General features: G+C 35.6%; 1 protein-coding gene across 1 annotated transcript in view; it reads right to left on the bottom strand.

The window, feature by feature from the left end:
* Window positions 1-22,325, bottom strand: part of LOC125671402 (uncharacterized) — a 139,343-nt gene that overhangs the window by 105,137 nt on the left and 11,881 nt on the right. The window contains exons 15-48 of the mRNA XM_056163272.1: window positions 21,880-22,009; window positions 20,279-20,293; window positions 19,010-19,092; window positions 18,804-18,891; window positions 17,893-18,018; window positions 17,627-17,706; window positions 16,854-17,094; window positions 16,418-16,630; window positions 15,994-16,113; window positions 15,515-15,670; window positions 15,054-15,239; window positions 14,412-14,543; window positions 13,948-14,139; window positions 13,300-13,431; window positions 12,747-12,932; window positions 12,494-12,625; window positions 10,697-11,050; window positions 10,167-10,361; window positions 8,990-9,127; window positions 8,504-8,692; window positions 7,727-7,858; window positions 7,231-7,422; window positions 6,694-6,810; window positions 6,171-6,374; window positions 5,571-5,699; window positions 4,792-5,115; window positions 3,120-3,437; window positions 2,195-2,386; window positions 1,914-2,042; window positions 1,473-1,658; window positions 1,143-1,289; window positions 839-1,021; window positions 481-612; window positions 183-368 (exon numbers count right to left, since the gene is read on the bottom strand). Coding sequence (XP_056019247.1) covers window positions 183-368; window positions 481-612; window positions 839-1,021; window positions 1,143-1,289; window positions 1,473-1,658; window positions 1,914-2,042; window positions 2,195-2,386; window positions 3,120-3,437; window positions 4,792-5,115; window positions 5,571-5,699; window positions 6,171-6,374; window positions 6,694-6,810; window positions 7,231-7,422; window positions 7,727-7,858; window positions 8,504-8,692; window positions 8,990-9,127; window positions 10,167-10,361; window positions 10,697-11,050; window positions 12,494-12,625; window positions 12,747-12,932; window positions 13,300-13,431; window positions 13,948-14,139; window positions 14,412-14,543; window positions 15,054-15,239; window positions 15,515-15,670; window positions 15,994-16,113; window positions 16,418-16,630; window positions 16,854-17,094; window positions 17,627-17,706; window positions 17,893-18,018; window positions 18,804-18,891; window positions 19,010-19,092; window positions 20,279-20,293; window positions 21,880-22,009 — 5,659 coding nt within the window. The remainder of the gene's footprint in view (window positions 1-182; window positions 369-480; window positions 613-838; window positions 1,022-1,142; window positions 1,290-1,472; window positions 1,659-1,913; window positions 2,043-2,194; window positions 2,387-3,119; window positions 3,438-4,791; window positions 5,116-5,570; window positions 5,700-6,170; window positions 6,375-6,693; window positions 6,811-7,230; window positions 7,423-7,726; window positions 7,859-8,503; window positions 8,693-8,989; window positions 9,128-10,166; window positions 10,362-10,696; window positions 11,051-12,493; window positions 12,626-12,746; window positions 12,933-13,299; window positions 13,432-13,947; window positions 14,140-14,411; window positions 14,544-15,053; window positions 15,240-15,514; window positions 15,671-15,993; window positions 16,114-16,417; window positions 16,631-16,853; window positions 17,095-17,626; window positions 17,707-17,892; window positions 18,019-18,803; window positions 18,892-19,009; window positions 19,093-20,278; window positions 20,294-21,879; window positions 22,010-22,325) is intronic.

Below are 22,325 nucleotides of genomic sequence, written 5' to 3'. Positions count from 1 at the left end.
GTTATTTACCACTAATGAACTAATTAATGAATTTATAGGTTTCCCTTAATCAAAAATGAACTCCATCATGAATTTAATTTACAGAATTCTACACCTAAAAGTGGAGTAATTATAAATTTTATTGCAATACATTCAGTACCCATGTTCAGAACAGCAGCCAAATTAAACATTCATACACTTACCGCAGAATCTGAATCTGACGCTAAGAGTCTACCAAAGGAAAATCCAATGCTTCGATCTTCCCTGACTGTCATGATGTAGCTATTTTGTAAAAACCGTGGGGCCTGAAAGTTTCTTTGTACTGTTAGAGTTAGAATACTGACAGCTTCCCTTCTCGGACTGCCATTATCCTGAGCTCGTACTCGCAACTACAAAACAAAGAACAGCATTTAATATTAATCTCAATTTTCCAAACATAGACTGTTTCTTGTGAATTGTGTAACAAGATTTCAATGAGCAGATGCTCGGGAAAACTCCTACCGTGTATAAAGTAGTTGTTTGCTGGAAAACGGATTGTCGCAGAGTAATGTCACCAGAAACAGAATTTATATCAAACACACTTGTTGAATCCCCGTCTCCTGTTAGACTGTAGGTCAGCTCTCCAAAAACACCCTATCGAAAGAAAAAAATATATGTACACCCTTTTAGAATAATGAATGACCATATGATGTACATACCAAAACATGGAAGTACAGAAATCTTTTGTTTAGTAATTCGGAACAGAGCCAAAAGTAATTCAATTTTACAAATCTTAAAATAGAAATTCATTATATTCTGGACAAAAAAAATACATTCTTCAAACTTCAATATCATCAACTGAAAGACTGGTCTAACTTACTGGGTCGGGATCAGATGCACTGGCTGTGTAGACTATAGTCCCTGCTGAAGTGTTGTGGTTAATCAGACTGTCCCGGGGCAGATTAGTGAATGATGGAGCATTGTTATTGCGGATTACAGTAACACGCACACTGGCCGGGATGTTTGCCTGGAGATTCCCACCATCCGATGCAATCACAGTGAACTACAAATCCAAAATAATGTTTCCTTCAGGAACTAAAACATTGTTTACACTCTTAACACAGACATTAAATATGGAAAGAATTATCAAACTAAGAATTTAAAATGTGAAGAAAAAAAATTACCGTATAATCCACAGTCCTGGCACTATCCAACATGGGAGATTGACGAAGACTAATATTTCCTGTGAGGCTATCCACCATGAAATATTGGGCACCCTGAGCACTTGCAGGCACGGAGCTAATAAAGTATCGAACTTCATTGTATGGTGCCTGCAGATGTAATGAAATTAGAAAATGATACACATAATAAAAAAGTATCCTTCTTCTAAAATCAAATAGGATGATACAAAAAATTTAATGTATACCAAAATAATGTTTATTTTTCTGGTATTGCTTCATGATATTCATGCTTTCCATAAATTACTTCAAAACATATACAATAAATTCAATTACCCTTTGATCATTATCTGTAGCGTTCACTTGCAAAAATGGAAGCCCAAGCTGCCTGGTCTCTAGAATGGTTGCACTGTAGGACTGTTTCTCAAAGACTGGGTTGTTGATGTTACGCTGCACATTTATAGTGGCAACTGCTGTCGCAGTTTTAGGGGGAGAGCCACCATCTCGAGCCAAAATTCTCATCTGAAATTAAAAAAAAATTCAACAATCTCAGACACATACTCATTACTTACATGACCAAGACAATTTATGCTTACAATCTCAGACACATATATATGACAAGACAGCTGTGTAATAAAGACTACAATGTACAACTAAAAGGATGGACATTTCTATAAAAATAGTAAAAATCCGAAACAAAAACAACTATTTCAAAACATCTGGATCCCAGAAGTGGATTGACATATTGAGTAGAACTGAATTTAAATAAAAACTCACCAGATACTGTGTGTCGGAGTCAGCAGTTAGAGCATTATTTACTATTATACGGCCATCATTTTCCAGACGGAAATAGGTCAGAGCTTTGTCGTCTCCAATAGCAGACACCGTCGCATTGTTAAAAGGTGTCTAAAATGTTTCAAAATTCAAAGAAATTAACAATATTTTGTTAAACACCAAAGTGAACTTAGCAATACAATCAATTTCTTTTCAAAATTAAGTCCAATTAGAGAATAATTTGAATGTTTAACTTAATGATATTGCTGGTTGCTGAATCTTACATTTGAGTCTGAATCTCTAAAATTGACTTGAAGTATGGAGGTGCCAGTGCTTGTGGTCTCGGGAATGTTGGCATTAAATGGTCCACCAAAGAAGGTAGGTGTCTGCAGATTCCTGTAGACAGTAATGGTCACGGTGGCATTTGTGGCGGAGGTCTTGGAGGGAGATCCCATATCATAAGCTTGTACGTACATCTACCAAAGATAACTCTCGAGTGAAAAAGCTTTCAGAACAACAAAGAGAAACAGCATCGTAATTCATTTACAAAACACAAATGACAACATGAGAAGGGATTGATCAAGAGATTTGACAACGGTGAATCTCCATCATTCTGCAAAATGTCAATACCCAACCAATAAAAAGTGCCTTCTTTATTTCCCGTTGAAAAAGTCAAAACATTCATCACGACACAAATAAAATTCATGTCTTGATGCAGAGGGGGATCAATGTTTTTCACTACATGTCATTGTCTTTACAAGAAATTTCTTAAATGCAACTTAAACACAATTAAAACTAAGTTTATGTTCATGTACATGAATACATATTAATTGATATAACTATACCATTGATATGTATGCTAATTTCTCATTCCGTTGCTGTAAAGTTATTGACTTAAATCTAAGTCAGAATCTACGATATTCTTTATGCACTTCCACTCTGGCCTTGGGTGTCAAAAATGACACTATTTTAACAATTTTGTGAGTAAACTATTCTAAAGTTTTGTAGCTTAAGTAATTATTTAGTTCTTGTTCGTGAGTTTTAGTTTCATATTCTTTTTTTCAAAAAAATAGTTCTTAAGCAGATTATGCTTCAAATAATTTTTATTCACACTGACAGCAAATTCCTTTCTTTTCCCCCAATCAAACATTCAAAGGACCCTGGAATTTCCAAAGTCCTTAACAGCTGAAAATTCTGTATCAAAAATACCAGATATGTATTGGCTGTCTCCAAAGTCAAGTCTTTCTTGACAAAAATGTTTCCATTCAAACTGTCCAGACCAAAGTAATCTGATGTTGGCTGTGTAGCGAACAATCTGAAGCGGTACTGGTTGTGGGGAGGTTGTGTGTCTCTGTCCCGAGCTGTAACTGTAGCAATGGAAAGTCCCAGACTCTGGGTCTCTGGAATGCTTCGTCCAACATTAGAAGAGGTAATCTCTGGTGCAAAGATGTTTCTTTCTACTGTAATAGCCACAACAGTCACATTGTCTTTGGCTGGAGCACCATTGTCATAGGCTCGAACTCGGACCTACAATAGTAAAAAGAAAACTAGTAAATGCAAACAAGAACATTTGTATATCATTTCGTCCTGCTCTGTAAACAGCAGGTAAAAATGAAAAAAGAGTATAAATATCCACATCTGACACAGGATTTCTTCAATAATCAATGGAAACATTAAGAACAATTACAGGACAACCAATCTCACGAAAGCAAGTTCATCTCAATTTTCTGTCTGTTGAAGCCTATCTTTTTGGGCACCAGAGCCTGTTATTTATTTTCAGTCATTACAGTATCATTTATTCATGATTACTGTAAATTCCTAAATATATGTGAAGAATTTATTATCGCATAATTTCATGAGAAGCATTGCTCGCAAATCAAAATTACTTGCTTTTAATTTTCTGTTGCTAAAATACATGTAAAGACTCGTAATTAACTGAGCGCTCGCGAATTTATGTTCTCGCGATTTGACGTCTAACAAGTCATTTCACAATATTAAAAACTCACGTAAAATAAGGAATCTACAGTATGCTAAATAGTGCGTTAGCTTCCCTACATTATCACTATGCTGAAAGAAGTATATACTGTATTAGTGGAATTTTTAGTGAAACACAAATTTACCGATTTTTCCATAAAAATGGGTAGATATATATATTTCGCGAGGGCTAATATTCTAGCGACTTTATAATTCCAAGAAAGCTAACCATTACCTTTGATATTGAATGAATTGTCTGCGATATTTGATTTTAGCGATGTCAACACCCTCTCTAGTAATGCCAAAATTAAATCCTCACTAAAAATTCTGCTCAGATGGAATATAGTACAGTGATCCCCCACTATATTGCCCCCCCCCCCCCCCCCCCCCCCATATCACCAAAAAAGTTCAAAGTCCTGTTTTCCTCGCTATGTAAAACCCCGTTATAACGCCATCCCCCGCATACCGCCATCCTATTTACAGGTACGATTTGGTCAAATACCGTTACAATCACCCCCGCTAATTATCGCCAATCAACAGCATGAAATTTTCAGTAAGCAGGCTTAACCAATTATCCACCGTTAGTCCTCCAGATATCAAAGTTTGGAGCAGATAATAAGTTATGTAAACGATAATCATCTGAGTTTAAATATGCACATTGTTTTTTTTAAAATCTTATTATGGCGGACACACTGAAATCTAATAGCACATTGAAGTAGTAGATAAAATTCGTTTGATTTCTTATGACAGCTGTACACCCCCCTCCCCCGATATAATGCCACCCCCGTTATAATGCCAAAATTGCATAGGTACAAATGTTGGTGTTATAACAGGGGATCACTGTACCTTGATTCAACATTAATCAGATTTTCTAGATCTACATAAAATCAATCCATATCATTCTTACGTAGTAGATCTGGTCAGATGATGATGCCAGAGAGTTTGCCACTGTGATCTGTCCGATGGATGGGTTGGCAATCGTAAAGAAGGCTGCAGCATCACCATCCCCGATGATCTCGTATCGCACTACGTTGAAGAAAGTATCAGTGTCTGTCGCTACAAGCACAGTGCCAACTGATTGCCCAGTTCCAGCTTGTTGTGAAATCAGAGCTGTTGTCATTGGGTTTTGCCACTGAGGAGCGTTGTTGTTTCTAATCACAGTGATGGTCAGTTTGGCTTTGTTGTCGGCTTGACGGGGCGGATTTCCACCATCCTCTGCTCTTACCACCAGCTGTCAAAAGAAGAGGTGTGCATCTTCTTATCACATCTGTTTATTGATAAATGTAACCCTGCAGAAATCATTCAATCTGGAATCTCAGTAATCAAACATTTCCTCGTTTAGTGAGAGTATACATTTTATGGTATCGACATATCCACGAATTTAAATCCTCCAAGAAAAGGAGGAAGTAATGATTACCACAAACAATGATAAAACTACGAAATCAAGACCTCATAGACATGCTATTGTTTCTCAAATTATCAAGATCTGACCTCATGAAAACAGACAATGCTACAGTATCTAATCTTGTAACAAAAACACACATGTGCCAAGATCATTCTGTGAAATGATCACCAAATACATTGACATCATGCATGTACTTAATAAAACTAGCTAACACACACAATTGCACTTCATACTCCGTACATAATATTTACCAATACTCATAATACACAAGAAAAACATACCACAAATTGGGTTTCTGTTCTTTGCAGTAGGGATGTTTTTAGGAACGTTTGTCCACTATCAGCCACAGCGAAAAAGTTTGGAGCATTGCCCTCGCCCTCCACTACATATCTCACAGTGTTGTAAGGGTTCTGTCAAAAGTAAATATGACAATCCATAACAATATGACAAGTAGCATATAGTATACAGGTCATTTCATCATATTGTATTGATACTAAAATAAATAGAATCCAACATTGTAGATTTCCAGTGGTGGATACCCTTCAAAATATTCCAAATAGCACTCTATTGTAGTTCACCTAGCAGTATATAATTTAAAACCAAAAATCTAACCCCATCAGAAATGCTTTTTCATTGATGTTGGGGATGGGACATATGATCTATCCATGCTTTCAGACGAACCTTACCTTTTATTGACTTCAAAACTTGAAATACAAAAAAACATGCAGCAATTCATCCCCCTCCCTTCCCCCACGATTTTTTTTTTCACTCGTCTTTGGATTATTTCATTTCTGTCAATTAACCTCTTGGAATTCAAATAAATAACCAATCAAATTTCTCCGAACAAATTTTTTTAAACAGAGATCATTCAGGAATCTCACCACAGTGTCTGCATCATTAGCTTGGAATGAATACACCGAAGTCACATAGTCGTGAGTCTCGTAAATTGTAGTGGAAGCTTCAAATGAAGTCAGAGAACCAGGTGTCGCCCACACCGGCTTTTCTAAATTACTATCAACTCTCAAAGTCAGCGTGGAGTAGCTTCTCCTAGGAACATTTGCTCCATCTCGGGCCTCCACCGTCAACTACAAACCAACAAGTCATTATTTCATATAATTTAGATAACAAAATACGATTTCTGAACACATAGAGTACTCGACCTTACGATCATGCTGAAAAACTCTGCAATTGCATGTATTAACTGAATTATCACCCAATAACAATTCAAATCCTCCTTGAATTCACAAAATATGCATGCAGATTTATGGTCTGTACAACACATCATTATCTCATTTTTATGAATTGACCCCCCCCCCCCCTCTCTCTCCCCAATAAAGACTGGCATCTTAAAGAACGGATGATTCCCCCTAATAAAGACTGGCTAGTGAAAAAGAAATGACTTACCACATATTCAGCTTGAGTCAGTGTGTTTGTCTGTAGTTGTATAAGCCCAGATCCTGGGTTAATACTGAATTCATTTGTCCCCGACACTAAAGAGTATGTAACAACATTAAAGGGGGTCTGAAACAAAATAAAAACCCCATTATAAGTAGTATGAAGCAGGACCAATCACAAGCTGTCATATTCAGACTTCTTTTTGGTTATAAAATACAATGTATACCACAGACTCCAGTTCATATTAAATGTCAGGATGCATGCTATCTCTCTCAATATTTTATTATCTTCTATTTTGAATAATATTGAAACATATTCATGAAATTGATCATAGCAAACTGCAAGAATGTCACTTTTAATTTTCTTTATTCTTTTATTATTTTGTTGAAATGTACGAGAAACTAACTAATTGGAAATACTAAAATTCATCTACAATGGCAATTTGACCGACACTCACAAAAATATCATGAACTAAAATTTTCCAGGATTTAAGTAACAATAATTCAAAGCCGTGGCTTAACGTAACACAGATAGTAGATAAATTACTTTAGTATCACTGTCATTGGCAAAGACTGTGTAGACATCAAATCCAACTCCAGAAGTTCTGGGGAGGGACTGGGTTGTAGGCAGGTTGCGGAACACAGGTGGGAAGAGATTCCGTTCGACTGTTATTGTGACTGTGGCCGTTTGCTGTGAAATCAGTGGGCTTTCCGCTCTATCTGACACTCTGACATTCAGCTACAGCAGAGAAAATAAAATTCACATTATATAGGTGTTACATTTCTTAAATGAATTTGTGAAAGATATCCCATCATACCCTGTAATAAAAAAGTAACGTTTTAATTTCTAAATCAGATGTTACTTTCAATATTTCATGCTCACTTATCAAGCTTGAATCACAAAGCATAGTCTTCAAGTTCATTATAATGTACAAGATATGATTCATATATATAAATCTTAAGAGATAAGGAAAATAGTATGTATACTGATGAAAGTGAGACAAATGTATTCTGCATAATGACACAAATAAAACCGTGCTAACCAAATACTGAGATGAAGTTCCAGTGTACAGAGGTTGTCTGATGAAGACCCGCCCACTGTTTTCATTAACATCAAAGTACTGCATGGCACTCTGATCCCCAACAGCTGAATAAAGAACTTGATTATTTGGTGCCTGAAAAACAGAAGCCATCTCATCAAATATATATACATTTATTTTGACAATAATACACACACACATATATAGATATAAAATGCTTATAAAGAATTCATGCTTATCGCAAAGTGATACTCATTTCCCTAGGAGAGGAAAATAGTGAAAATGTTATTGGTTATAATGAGGTTTGGTTATAATGAACTGTTTTTTACTGGCTCTGGAGGTTCACTATAACCATGTTTAACTGTATAATGAAGTCTGGTTACACATGTAATGAACTGTATTTTGCTGGACCCAGAGGTTCATTATAATTGTGTTTTACTGTATAATGAAGTCTGGTTACACATGTAATGAACTGTATTTTGCTGGACCCAGAGGTTCATTATAATTGTGTTTTACTGTATAATGAAGTCTGGTTACACATGTAATGAACTGTATTTTGCTGGACCCAGAGGTTCACTATAATTGTGTTTTCCTGGACATTGTTTACATGTACCCATTCAATCAAATTTCTATCCAGTAAACATTTTGACTTTTAGTGAACTAGACATGAATACTATCAGCTTGTTATGTTCAATTATTCTTCATTATGCTGTATTTCCTGCACAAGTTAAATGTGCTCTCAGATCATAAAAATAAAGGAACATTAAGAAAAAAACTTACATTTAAATCTTGATCTGTGGCAATTACTACAACATCTGTATTTGATCCTGCTGGGAGGGTCTCCTGGACAGTTGTGGCGTAATTCAGCGGATTAAATGCTGGGGCCCACAAGTTCCTGTTAATCGTTATGGTAACCACTGCCTCATCTGACAGGGGTGGTGTTCCACTATCTGAGACTCGTACCAAAAACTTTAAAGACAAAGTCAAATCTGAACTTGCAAATTTTAAAACAACAACATCCTTCCTCTCTCTCATTAAGTTAACCTCCAATATTCCTGAATACATTAATAATCATATGCTCATAGAAAAAAACACAGAAACTATACTACTTTGCACACAAATTCATCAGACAATCTCAAATTCAATAAATTATTCATACAAATCAGCAATGAAAATTTATAGAGGATTAAATCTGGTATATCAAGCAAATGTGGCATATCAGTGGTCGAAAACTTATATAAAATCCAATTGTAACTGAAAACTTACCCTGAATTCTGAGTCAAGTATTGTATTTACAGCATTTCTTAAGGTGATGCGACCACTGGAATCAATAGTAAAATATACGCTGGGAGACCCCACTCCCAGAGATTCAATGGCATAGGTCAGGGTGCTGAATTGCGAGATCTTAAATAAAACAATAAACATGTTGCCTGAATACATGCCCCATAATCACACAAAATCTTGTTAGATATACATGTAGCACTTAAAAATTTCAGTAAAAACTTAAAGCATTTCAAATTCTTGCATATTCACTGTACTCTGTTTTAATCAGAATGTCAGGCAACCCAAAATGTTGGTTATTGTGTACACTTGTCAGTTTGTATAGTGGTCAGTTTGTATGTCGGTAAGTTTGTATGTTCATCAGTTTGTATGCTGGTCAGGTTGTATGTCGGTAAGTTTGTATGTTCATCAGTTTGTATGCTGGTCAGGTTGTATGTCGGTAAGTTTGTATGTTCATCAGTTTGTATGCTGGTCAGGTTGTATGTCGGTAAGTTTGTATGCTGGTCAGGTTGTATGTCGGTAAGTTTGTATGTTCATCAGTTTGTATGCTGGTTAGTTTGTATGTTGGTAAGTTTGTATGTTCGTCGATTTGTATGTTCGTCAGATTTTATCTCGGTCAGTTTGTATGTCCGTCAGTTTGTATGTCTGTCAGTTTGTATGTCCGTCAGTTTAGATGTTGGTAAATTCGTATGTTGGTCAGTTTGTATGCTGGTCAGTTAGTATGTTGGTCAGTCTGTTTATACACAATTACACCATACTCTGAATGCCTTTCTGGAAATACATCCTGCATTCTGGATGTTGTGTACCCTGTATACTGTTCCTGGCATCAGGCATGACTAGTTTACCAAATTCCACAGTATCCATACAATGTATATTAATCAAGTTGCACATACAGTCAAACCTCGTTATCCCGAACTCAATGGGACCGAGAAAAAACTGAGAAATCTGAGGATTCGAGATACCGTGGGTAAACTACTTTAAGAATAAGTAATTGGGACTTCCGAATCTCTTTAATATATCCATGGAATTCGAGATATCAGTGTTCGAGATGCCGAAGTTCAATTGTATTTTAATTCGATGTTAAAGCATAAAAAAAAAATGGTTCCAGATTTAAAGTGAAATAATTCAAATGATCTGCTATCCTAACACAAAGAATGCTTACTGCTGTGTCTGGATCGTTTGCTATGACCTGTCCGACTAGGGTCTGACTGCCCACCGTGGCATCCTCCCTCATTGTAAAACCATACGATGATGAGGTGAAAACGGGAGCTCTGTTACGCTGTACATTAATAGTGACAGTCGCATTGGTTGAGCTAGTCCTGGAAGGATCTCCCAAATCATACGCTTCCACCAACAACTGCAAAAGAATTTGTTTTTACTATACTATCATTTTTGTGGGGTACGCTCATGGGGGCTTGATTCTGTGGTTGATAGCTGTTATTCTTTTTTGTGTCTCCCTATCTCTTGATCATCGAGGATTCAAATTCTTGGAGGTATGTCCATACCATACACCAAAAATGAAAGCCCCATGAAAAATAATTATTGTATAGTTTATCAATAAGCTTATTTGAATAAACGTTTGCGTAAAATGTCCCCAAATTCATAAATTCAGTTATATGTTGCATGGTACTGAGGAAATTACTTCCACATTCCCAAGTAAAAGGTTTCCACTGCTAATGAAAATAAATTTACCTCATAAACTGTGGCCGTTAGTCCCATCAAAGGACTCCTCACTGTCACTTGTCCGCTGGTGCTGACCGCAAAACTGTCCTGTTCACTCGGATACACAGTTGACCCTTCCCTAGCAACAATGGCTTTCAAGCGGAAGTTAACCACATTGTTAGGTGGCTGGGCGTCAGTGTCCCTTGCACTAAGTGCACTTGGACTCAGACTTAAAGGTGAACCCACTGTCTGAGTTTCCAAGATGGTGACCTGATAAGAAAGAGTGTTCCACAACGGAGTAACACGGTTGCGGTTGACTTTGATGGTAACCACGGCATTTGCTGACTGGGATGGACTACCACCATCAGTGGCAACTGCTATCATCTGGAAAAAAGGTGAGGATATCCCTGAAATTTCATCGCTTTCAACAACAACAGGTATATTTTTACTGTGTTTCATTCCTTAGAGTTATTTTTAACCTTAAAATGCATAACAATTTCACACATAAGGATTTTTTCCAAGCTTTAGATATAAAATTACAATTGTCAGTTGAAAAATCTTTTTTGTGTTTTTTTACACCACTTATACCGTTTCTTAAAAAAAAATAATCACTACTTTCTGAACTGAAAGTTCATTAAAATATCTAAAATTCATGTATTGCAAAGACGACACATTTCATATACCACATAAGGGAAAATAACTCCCAGTGAAAATATTTGCTATACTCATGGTGTAAATAGATCAGTGAATTAAAGAAATAACAGTGAAAAGGTTAGATTAGAAAAACTTTTTTTAATACCCCGTTACAAGTCTAGACTACCAGAAAATATTGTGTACTCAATCAGTAAACTGAGATCTTATATACTTGTTATTTGATTATTTTTAATTGCCATGATATCCTTGAATTAAAACCAGCATATAATGATTTGTATTCATTTTGAAACACCTGTTTATTAAGTCAAAGCTCTAAGCTTTTTCATCACTAAAACACGTGGCTTTGGTCTTGATTTACCCATGCCTAAGATTATTACCTGATAATGCACACTTTACTTTTATCGTCAGTTTGTAACTTATGTTTTCATTTTTCAGTTACTTTTGTTCAAATAACTTCATTTATGTTGTATCATTTCAAACTTTACTAGACAAAACTGTATAACAATGTTTTGTTTGTTTTTTTTATTTTAACATGAACTCAATCACTTAGCCCATATTGTGCCACTTTTACTTGTCTCCAATGAACAATGTTCACATTCTTCCCTATCACGTTTTTTGGATATTGGGAGCCAATTCAGTCAGATGTCGAACTAATGGAATATTGTATTTCATTAACAATTTTATTAGCAGCCGTAAATAAAGAAGTCTCTTCGTTATTTTTATATTATTGTCACGGATTGGGAAGCAAGTCCAATGGGGGGGGGGGGGGGGGGGGGAGAGAGAAGGGCATTGAAATAAATTTTTCCATGCTATATAAATTTCAGATGAATGACCAAATTTACTTCATATTGTATTTAAACCCTACAAGTATTGCTTAGTTAGTGTATACATCTGTGGAGCACAATAGGCAACCTGAAGTGAAAAATATTTTAATACAGGGTTGTTTTTGCTACAAGATGCATTAAGATTAGATGAGAGGTACCTTCTTCTTTTTTTTTTTTACTATAAATTCGCACATTTTTTAAAACAGCGATCATGTCAGATGAGAAAAAAATTGTGAAAATCACCTGTGAAATTAATTCCCTATACAGTACCTGTAATCATACAGTCACACAGAACATGAAAGAAACACTTCCACTAAGGAAGACTATCTTCCCATTCAGTTGTACTTACATTAAAAGTGACAGTTGGATCACTGGTCAGAGTACTTTTCACACTAAGAATACCCGACGCAGCATCCATAGAAAACAAGTTATTTCCAGCAGTGTTTGCCAACAGGGTAAAGGTGATGGTTCTGAACTGCAGCTGAAAATACAAGTAAATGTTTATATAGTCAAAATCATTCTAGAGTACATGAACCATACATTTCGGAGCGTACATGTACTTAATTTTATTGACTTCAGGGTTCACTTGGATATGCTCTGACCTCTGGATCCTGGTCGCTGGCTTGTACTTGTAGAATACTGGACCCAACACTTAGTGTCTCATCAATTTCTTTGTAATATGAAGCATCAAAGAAAACTGGGGGGTTTGTGTTTCTGATAACATTCACGGTGAGTGTAAACCGTTGTGCCGCGACTCTGTTTCCACCATCTCTTAGCTCAATGGTCAGCTGAAATAACATGAAACATTACGATACAACTTATTTCCAATTCTGACGTCATGAACTGAAGCTAAGTACAAAGTCAATTGAAATTAAAATGAACATTAACACTTTACATAAAATTTATACCATTTGCCAAGATTCCAAAGAATAAAATATACAGCTATGAGCCATCTCTTTTATCCAATTCACGTTTCAACTTCATAACCGTTTTCAGCAAAAGCCACACATTTTAAAACTGAATGCCATGACAAAAATGAATGTGTTATGACTTGTATCAGATATAATTGTATGTAGATCAATAATTTGTGAAAATATTTCATACTGTGTTAGAAGAAAATGAATTGTTAAAGGAAATTGAAGGACTCGAACTTACCACATACTGACTGACTCCACGATCAATGGCTAGGGAACGAATGATTTGGACATTTCCCTGACTATCAATCTGGAAATGCTGGGCAGCACTTGTAGTTGACAAAATGTTGTAGACTTTCGTATTGAATGGTGGCTGTATGATTGAAAATTCAATTATTTTAAAACTCGATCACCGAGGAAATGTTGTTCTGGTGTATTTGTTTATTGGAGTGTGCGTGTTTGTATGTTAGCAGAAATACGTTAATGAAAAGCATTGGTCAGAATGCATTTTCATTACTGCGGGTAAAATTCTGGATGTTCAATTAGCAAGATTCCACAAAAACTATTGAGTGAATTTTCATGAAAATGTTTAAAAAGTGTACAAGTGAGTCTAATAACTGAAATTTTTAACAAGAGACTCCAGTTTCCAGATTTGCACTGGACTCAGATTTATGGTGCCTGAATGAATTTCCCTTGTCCTGTAAGTTTAAAGCTTGTTCAAGATACTTTTTAAAAAAAAACTCTTTTTGATAATTAAACTAAATACTTTTCTTTCTCACTATAAGTGTATATCTATACGTACACGTACATGTATTTACATGTACCTGCACACCAAACATTTAAAAATCAATGTTTCACTTGAGATTTTCTAAATATCATCATTCTGTACCTGAATATCTGTGTCTATTGCTGAGAGGGTATATACGGTATCCAAGACTGCTCTATTTTCTGTCACATTTCTTGTAGCCGTGAAGGGTCCGCCACTTGGATTCCATTGAGGATTAAATAAATTGCGATTCACACTAACAGTAACTGTACCAGTGTCTGATAGGCCTCCATTGTCTGTCGCAATGATTGTCAACTGTAATTAGATATAGGCAATCAGATATTTATACAATATAAAAAATGAAACCCATACGATTTTTCTTAAATATATACCCCCCCCCCCATTTTCTATTTTTAAAATAGATGTTAAATAATACAATTAATCAATTTGTAACTAAATAAGATTTACAATAAGTAGAGAATTCTACGTATATGTTTCCGTATTCTTTTTGCTGGATTTACCTTCAGTAGTCTGAAGATCAACACTTTTAGACTTTACAAATTCTAGTTTAGAAATCAAGAACTTACAAAGTACTGAGAAGCATCGTCAGCTGTGAGGGTGCTAATGAGCGTAATCTGTCCACTGACAGAATCCAGTCTGAACAGGGAATTCGCGGTGGAGTCTGTTACCATGGAGTAGGTCACCTGGTTAAACTGAGGCTAAATAACAAACAAAACAAAAAGATGTCAATTCTATTGAAGGTTAAAACTCTACAGGAATGGAGAGAATAATCCTTTCCGAGTTCCATTAACTCAATAATACTAGGGGGGTGTTAGATTGAAATTTAATATATTTTATTTTAGGATTAAACATTCTTTTTGAAGAATTTATCAATGTGTAAACTCTGGACATTTTACTCACAAACTGAATAAAAGTGTGAAGCACTTTTATGTTAAGTTTGTGAGTAAAATGTCCAGAGTTTACATATCGATAAATTCTTCAAAAAGAATGTTTGATTCTTATAATTCCAATTCGTTCCGTGCATTATCAACTTCAATAATTTGAATACTTTCCCCGCACTATGTTGTTTGTTTTCAAGCGCGTATGTATACATAGCGTTTTTGGATTTATTGATGTGTAAATTTTTGTTTAGATTTATTTTTGTCCAATCAAAACAATTGTAATAAGTAACATTGGAATTATAACAAATTATTTTACAGTTTTCCCACCTCGTTATCATTGTCTGTGGCTGTGTAAGTGGTGACTAATGAATTCACTGCGTGGCTATTGGAGATGGTGACTGTAGCTGATTTTGGAGGCGGGAAGAATGGAGCGGTGTTTCTTACTACGTTGACGGTAACCGTAGTGGAGGCAGACAATGAAGGCACTCCACCATCTCGTGCCTCCACAGTAATCTGATTTAATAAAAGTAAAATATCTTATACTAACAAATAATGTAACTGAGACTTTGTAAAGTGATCAATATTATAAGCATTTCTCTATTCATACCCCTGTATATTGAGACATACAATCATCACCTACAATAGAGCTATTTAGTTATAGTGATCTAATAGTGAACTTTCATATAAATTCACATCTTTAACATATTTTTTTCTGACATGGAGTTTTCTAATTAATTGTTAAATCATTCCTTTCACAAAATCTGAGTACAGAAATTGAAAAAACTTACTTCATATCTTGCAACACCAGGGTCTTGTAAAAATGATCTACCCAAAATGATCTGCCCAGTTTGTGGGTTGATGTAGAACCATTCCCGAAGATTTGGATTGGTAGCACTGGATGTAACAGAGGTTATTCGAAAGCCTATTTCACTGTTGGCAGTATTCTTCAATGAGAAAGAAAATATCACATCATAAACAAGATTTAAACATTAGAAATAGAGTCTATTTGAGGAATCTTATAGATCCAGTTATATTTCATTTAATTCTATCAATATCTAGTTTTACAATATTTCCTCTCATTTTATGTGCATTTAATTTTTGCAGTATTTCCTCTCATTTATTGTTCTTTAGTGTAATATCAATCATTCGTGACAGTTTTTATCTTGTACAAACTGATGCTAGTCTTGCAGAAATAAAATCTCATTAAAATTTCCAGATCTACAGAGGTTTGTACACAAAGCAGAACATGTCTGTTCTATGAACTTGCCTGTGCGTCTGCATCATTCACTGTGATACTGGAAAGAAGAACAGTTCCCACAGGAACATTTTCAAGAAACTGTATATTGGCAGGCACAGGCGCAATCACTGGAGGATAATTGTTGATATCCTGTAAAGAAAGCGAAAGCGTTCTAATTATTTCACGCCGCAGTAAAACATGGTTACAGCGAACACGTTTATACTGAATTCACTCTTACAGCAAAGTGATTTTGATTCCCTGTAGTTTTAATACATATTATGAACTTATTGGATATAACCAATTACGTTAATATGGAATCGAAATTGTTCATCCCCAGCACTTCACTATAAGCCTGTTTAAATGTATCAGAATTTTGGATGAAATAATATCCAGTCATGTACATCCTTGTATTAAGGGGACTAAACCTGGCAGTCTGCTAGTTTATATTACACACCAGAACATTAATGGTGACTGTTGCTGTTGCAGACAAGGCATTGGAACTTGCTCCTTCATTTGTAGTTACTGTGAACACATAGCGATTCTTCGTCTCGTACTGAAGAATCTGTGTGGTAGAGATGACACCACTATTTGCATCGATACTAAAGGCACTGGTCTCCCCCCCGCTGAATGTGTAACTAATACGCTTGGTCGTATCCTGATCCAATGCCTAGAGAAACAAGAAGAATTTTGTTTTTAAATTTTGGAAACGTAATGGAAAATCAGAAAACTAGACAAATCTATTTCAGGAAAAAAGCAGCAATTCACAATGTTTTAATTCTAGAAGATACATGTACATATACTTGTAGATAGTTATTGAAAAATAAACAAAAATTCTGCAATGTTTAAGCGATCACTAATAGTTTTTAAAAGCATTCCATAGTGGTACGTACCGTGACTTGCACTACCACTGTATTAATTGGTTGTCGTTCATTAATGGACCTCTCGATATTAGTCTCTGTAAACAATGGAATCACGTCCTCTACGTCCTGTACATTGATGGTAACAGTTGCTGTTCCAGTTCTAGCACTAGCTCCTCCATCGGTGCCCAGCACCAGGATCACATGAGAGGTTCTTGTCTCATAATCTAATGCACTGAGTGTTCGAATTTCTCCAGATGGTTGAATGGAAAATCTGGCAATTTGAAATGTATTTATACACTGAAACCACTCATGTACATAGGAAAGTGTTAACAATTGAAATGTAAAGAAAAAATATAAATGAAATCTCACAAATCACTTGGGCTTATTCCAGCAAAAAAATGCAGGAAGAGAGGACAAATACACACATGTATATTGCTTTTAATCAAATCTGTTAATCCCTGTTAAAGATATCCCCTGAACAAATGATGTCGACAGAGGGTCAAGGAGATTCCAGTGTAACACCCCCACCCCCCACCCCAAAAAAAAACTTTGTTGGGAAGGGGGATGATTGTAAAAAAAACAAACAAAATCAGCTAATCAGCTGCTGATGGACCACACTAAGGAATATTGGGAAGTTTTATTACATCTTCGATTCTTCTGATCACAGCTAGATTTTTGCAGAGAGGTAAATGAAAATGAATTCTAGCAAATACCATTACGGCTGTGCATGACACCCCCACCCCCCTCCCCCTCATTGTTTCTGCTAGAATAGCGCTAACAAAGGAAATCCTTTTAACACTTACAAACTGGCAGAGCCTGTTGATGAATATGGTGATATCTGGTACGCAACATTTGCATTTATACCCAGGTCTGCATCAGTTGCCTATTAGATGACCAAAAAAAACAAACAGATTAAACAGTGTCAGTGTGTATATCATAATAAAAGGAACTTCTTGTCATATATTTCAGAATTCAGCTGTTCTTCCGGACGGCATTGCCTTTACAATTAGTCGCTGTATAAAGATGACATTGCCTTTACAATTAGTCGCTGTATAAAGATGACATTTACCGTGACAGTGCCCACAGGTTCATTGGTCTTTCCTTCTACTACTGAGAATGTGTAGATACTTGTTGTAAAAACAGGGTTGTTATCGTTCACGTCTTGTATGATAATTGTCAGCGTTGTTTGTGCAAACTAAAACAAGAATATTCGCAAAGGTTTCAATACATAATAAAAAGGTACAACATGCATTTGCATGAACCATAGCAATTGTTTTTGGTATCACATTGCTTTAACCTGACAAGTGAACTTGTTTTTGACTTGCATGAGTGTAAGATCCAGGGGTTGCAACAAAAATAATGAGCAATTTACCCCAAATAGAGTTACTTCCCTTTTAACAACCCCCCCCCCCCCCCAACAAATTGCCTTTCACTTTCATTCTAGCTATACTTCTGAGAATTACAAAATCATGCTTTGAATCAATGCAAAGGCTATCATAATAAATTAAAAAACGAAGAAAACTGGGGCTACAAATAGCATAAACCAGGATAACAATGCAAACAAACATAGATGTAAAAGTGTGCCTCTTAACAACTTCCTTTCTCCATCAATGAATTCTTAGTATCTATGTTACCAGCATAAAATGCTAAGCATTTCAACTTCGGCTATTGTGATACCAGACAGTGGACGACTAAGTGTGAATGGGTGGGTGTTATATGACATCACTGAGAAATCCGCAGATTCCACGTTCTGTCTTGTTATGGTGATCAGATAGCATCACTAATGGTGAAGGTGAAAGACTGAGGTCACTTTACTTGTATTTTACAATTTTGTTCACAACTTCGCTTAATTACGTTATGGTTTCTGCTTACCTCTTACCAAAGTTCAAACTATTAAACAAATACTCCAATTTTACCACTATAACAGAGATTTTAAATATGTGTAAAAATGTTTCTGATAATTACGGAATTAATATTCACCTGTGAAGTTTGATCCTGGACTTGAATGTTCAAAGTGTACTGAGGTATTGCCTCCCTGTTCAATAGTCTAGCTGTACTAAGCTCCCCCCTGTAATAAAGAATCCACAATCAATTCTAAAGCAGTTCACACCATAATTTTCTAACATTTACCAGAAACAACATTCAAATTCATAAAACTGAAAACTTGTAAGAGCACAGACACATACGTTGTTGAGCTCAAGGTAAAGTCATTGTTGCCATCTCCAGACAGAACTCTGAAGGTCAAAGGAAGTCCCTCTGGATCTCTGGCCTGTCAAACAAAATATTCAATGAAATTTACATATACATGTAGTACACTTTAAAACTTACCGATATACCCTCTACAGAAATTCCAAGAATCAAAAGAGAACAAGGGCATATCTGACAGCATATAAAAGCTTAAAATAGAATTCTTCAGAATGCATGGAAAATGTAAAGCTGGCGTGATAAGGAAAACAATCCTCTGCACACAAAAACGAAAGTAAATTTTCATCTAAGCAACAGCAATGTCTACTTTTCCCCTCAAATGTTTCAACTATAAAATCTGATACATATATATTATTACTACAGTAACTTGATCCGAAGAGTCGGATCACGTCGAGTTGACAGACGCGGATCATCAGATCACACGAGGCGCGAAGCGTCGAGTCTGATCTGACGATCCGCACCTGTCAATGAAACATGATCCAAATCTTCGGATTAAGTTACTGTGGTAATGATAAATTTATTATATACCCCCTTAAGCATTTTAAATCCACATTTATAAGATAATAAATGTAATCCAAATTATCAAAAACACAGACATACCGTGCAATTATGTTTTGTGTACGCAGTTTCATTTGTGACGCAGTCAATATTTTCCACAAATAACGTTGCGTTGATGCATTGTGACAGCATCAGTTTCAGAGGATACTGATACAGAATCAGAAAACCACAGTGTGGTTATCAGGAAAACCGAATCACCTCTGTGAAATCCACAGTATCAAAGAACAATACATTGATGGGTATATAATAAATGTACATATCACCTAAGAAAAGCTTGCTCTAGTACTGTCTGTATGAATAATGTGTAACTTTTTCTCATTCTCTGCATTAAAATATTAATTGCTCACAGGGTGAAATGATTGAAATTTACATCTGTAGCAACTATTCACGAGTGTTAATTCGGAGAGAATATATTTGAATAATGCCACAGTTGTGTTTTGTAGGGACCAATCTTCAGAAAAATTTAATGCCTTGCTTGAGCAAAAATAACACTGAATCCAAACAGGCAGTACTAATCAATAAATAGTACACTCTAAATTGTACATATATATATCCAGAGAGAAAAACTACTGTATATAAATGACGTGATTTGACAGCTTTTTGACGGATACTGAAATGAAAGAGTTGTATAATAGAAATGAAGCCAATGTTTTCTTTGATCAAAAGTACTCTAACCAATCAAATTTTCTTACCGACCATCCTTGCACCTGCATGAATAAAATTATTGTTGTTGCTAATTACATCGGACTAAGAAATTTGTGACATAATCCAGGGACCTACTTTAGGTTAATACCTCATCATGCCCTTGACCCTGCGACCCAAAACTAACTGTTACCTTTCTTTGAACATAATCCACCTGCGTACTGAACTTGAAAATTTTATCACAGAATCCCCACATCATCATGTTTAGACCTTGAACCCTCTGGCTTTATCATACTTAATGGATAGACACATTATTGGACAGATGGACAAATGAATTATGATTGGGCTCCAAATTTCAAATCTTAGATAAATTGTGAAAACTGTTCATGGAAAATTTTGAAACAAAAACTCTGTATATCTTATATTTATAATCATTGATAAAAATAGAACTTTTACGGTAATTCCTTCAAAGAACTTTATAACCTGCAACAACATTACAGTGTAACATATTAGTAAAAAATAAACAAGAGAGTGCCTGATAATGATGACATCATGTGTATTACTGGGATTCATCTGTTTATACAAAAGTTTCATTAGCTACAAGGGCATAGGGAAAGGGGACAACCAGTGTTCATGCCCCGTTTTAAACCATGTTTGTGGCTCCCCCCCCCCTCCCCCAACATTACAAGTAAGAACAGTTATGTAAAATATCACTAGAATTGAATTAACTGAGGCCCATTTCATTATTATTGTAGTTGCTTTTCTTGAAACTCACTTCTTTTTTTCCCCATCATCTTCTTTCTTAATCCTCAATTAAGACTACGGATTAGGTTTTCTTTTTATATAACTTATCAAAGCATCCTGATAAACATTTAATTGAGACAAAATTGATTTCTGCCTGCGTTTTGACACTTTACAGCATTAGTTCAATCACCCAATGCAAGAATTATGGTTTGAATGATACTAGAAAAGTATCAGACAATGTCATTGAATTGATATTCTATACTTCTATACCTCGGCCATCTCTGCAGGTCTGACAAACTCAGACTGATGATACTCATACAGGAGCATACCTGCACTTGCTTAGATAAGTTGTTTTAATGTGAGAAATTCGGAATGAAATCCAGCAAATCTATTGATTTAAAACCAGCCTACCTCTTCCCTCTACTCCCCCCCCCCCCCCCAAAGTTCCTGTGCAAAATTAGATACAATGGTTGACCCTCCCTTTCATTTATGTACTGTTAATGGATGGTAAGAGTATATGTTTGAACTGATGAATTGAATCCATTTGTTGAAGAATGCCCCCCCCCCCCCCCCCCCCCAAGAAGATTCTGACATGAGGGATATATTCTTTAGTTTTATTTTAATCAACATTCTATGCCCCCTCCCCAAGATTTTAGGATTTTAAATATCGGACAGAATAGGATTGGGCTTTTTATTTTTCCATTTTTTTTTTTCTTGCCAACTGTTTTGAACAATTATTAAGTCAACTTCTCCCGACTAAAAGTGGAGCTATGTCGTTGAGTTACAAATACAAATGATAAATACATTCATCTTAAGCCATAGATTTAGCTATCTCATTAAGAATTTTTGAAGTTTTGATGGCCAAACTTTATTTTTGCTCATTTTCTATCCAAGTAACACTACATACCGGAACAGTCCACACAGATGAAGCAATTGGCACAGCCTCACTGATAGCAATTGTAAAGGCAGGGGCATCAATGACAGGGGGGCGTGTCCCTAATGGTGTCACAGTCACTTCCACGGGCACTGTAACACTCCTGTAAAGGCAAATAATGATTACCATTACTTTTGGCGATTGTCCAATATTAGATTCAAAGTGGAATATATATATATATATATATGCTGCAAACAAAACAGATTACCATCTTTAGGGGATATACATGTAATAATACAATAAATGAAGATAAAATATGAAATTGATCAATGTCTATTTTTAAAGAACTGTAACATAAGAAAATGCAGAACAATCTGGACTGAATGGAAAATATATTTGATTAATGTCTCTTACATTTTTTCCCTGTGTCAACCTTCCTATTACGTAATACTTATATTGTGTGTGAACGTATGTATGCA

Source organism: Ostrea edulis, chromosome 4 (genome assembly GCF_947568905.1).
Source record: "Ostrea edulis chromosome 4, xbOstEdul1.1, whole genome shotgun sequence".
In the NCBI taxonomy this organism is placed as follows: domain Eukaryota; kingdom Metazoa; phylum Mollusca; class Bivalvia; order Ostreida; family Ostreidae; genus Ostrea; species Ostrea edulis.
The sequence above is the reverse complement of the archived record's forward strand: the minus strand, read 5'-3'. Positions and strand labels throughout refer to the sequence as shown.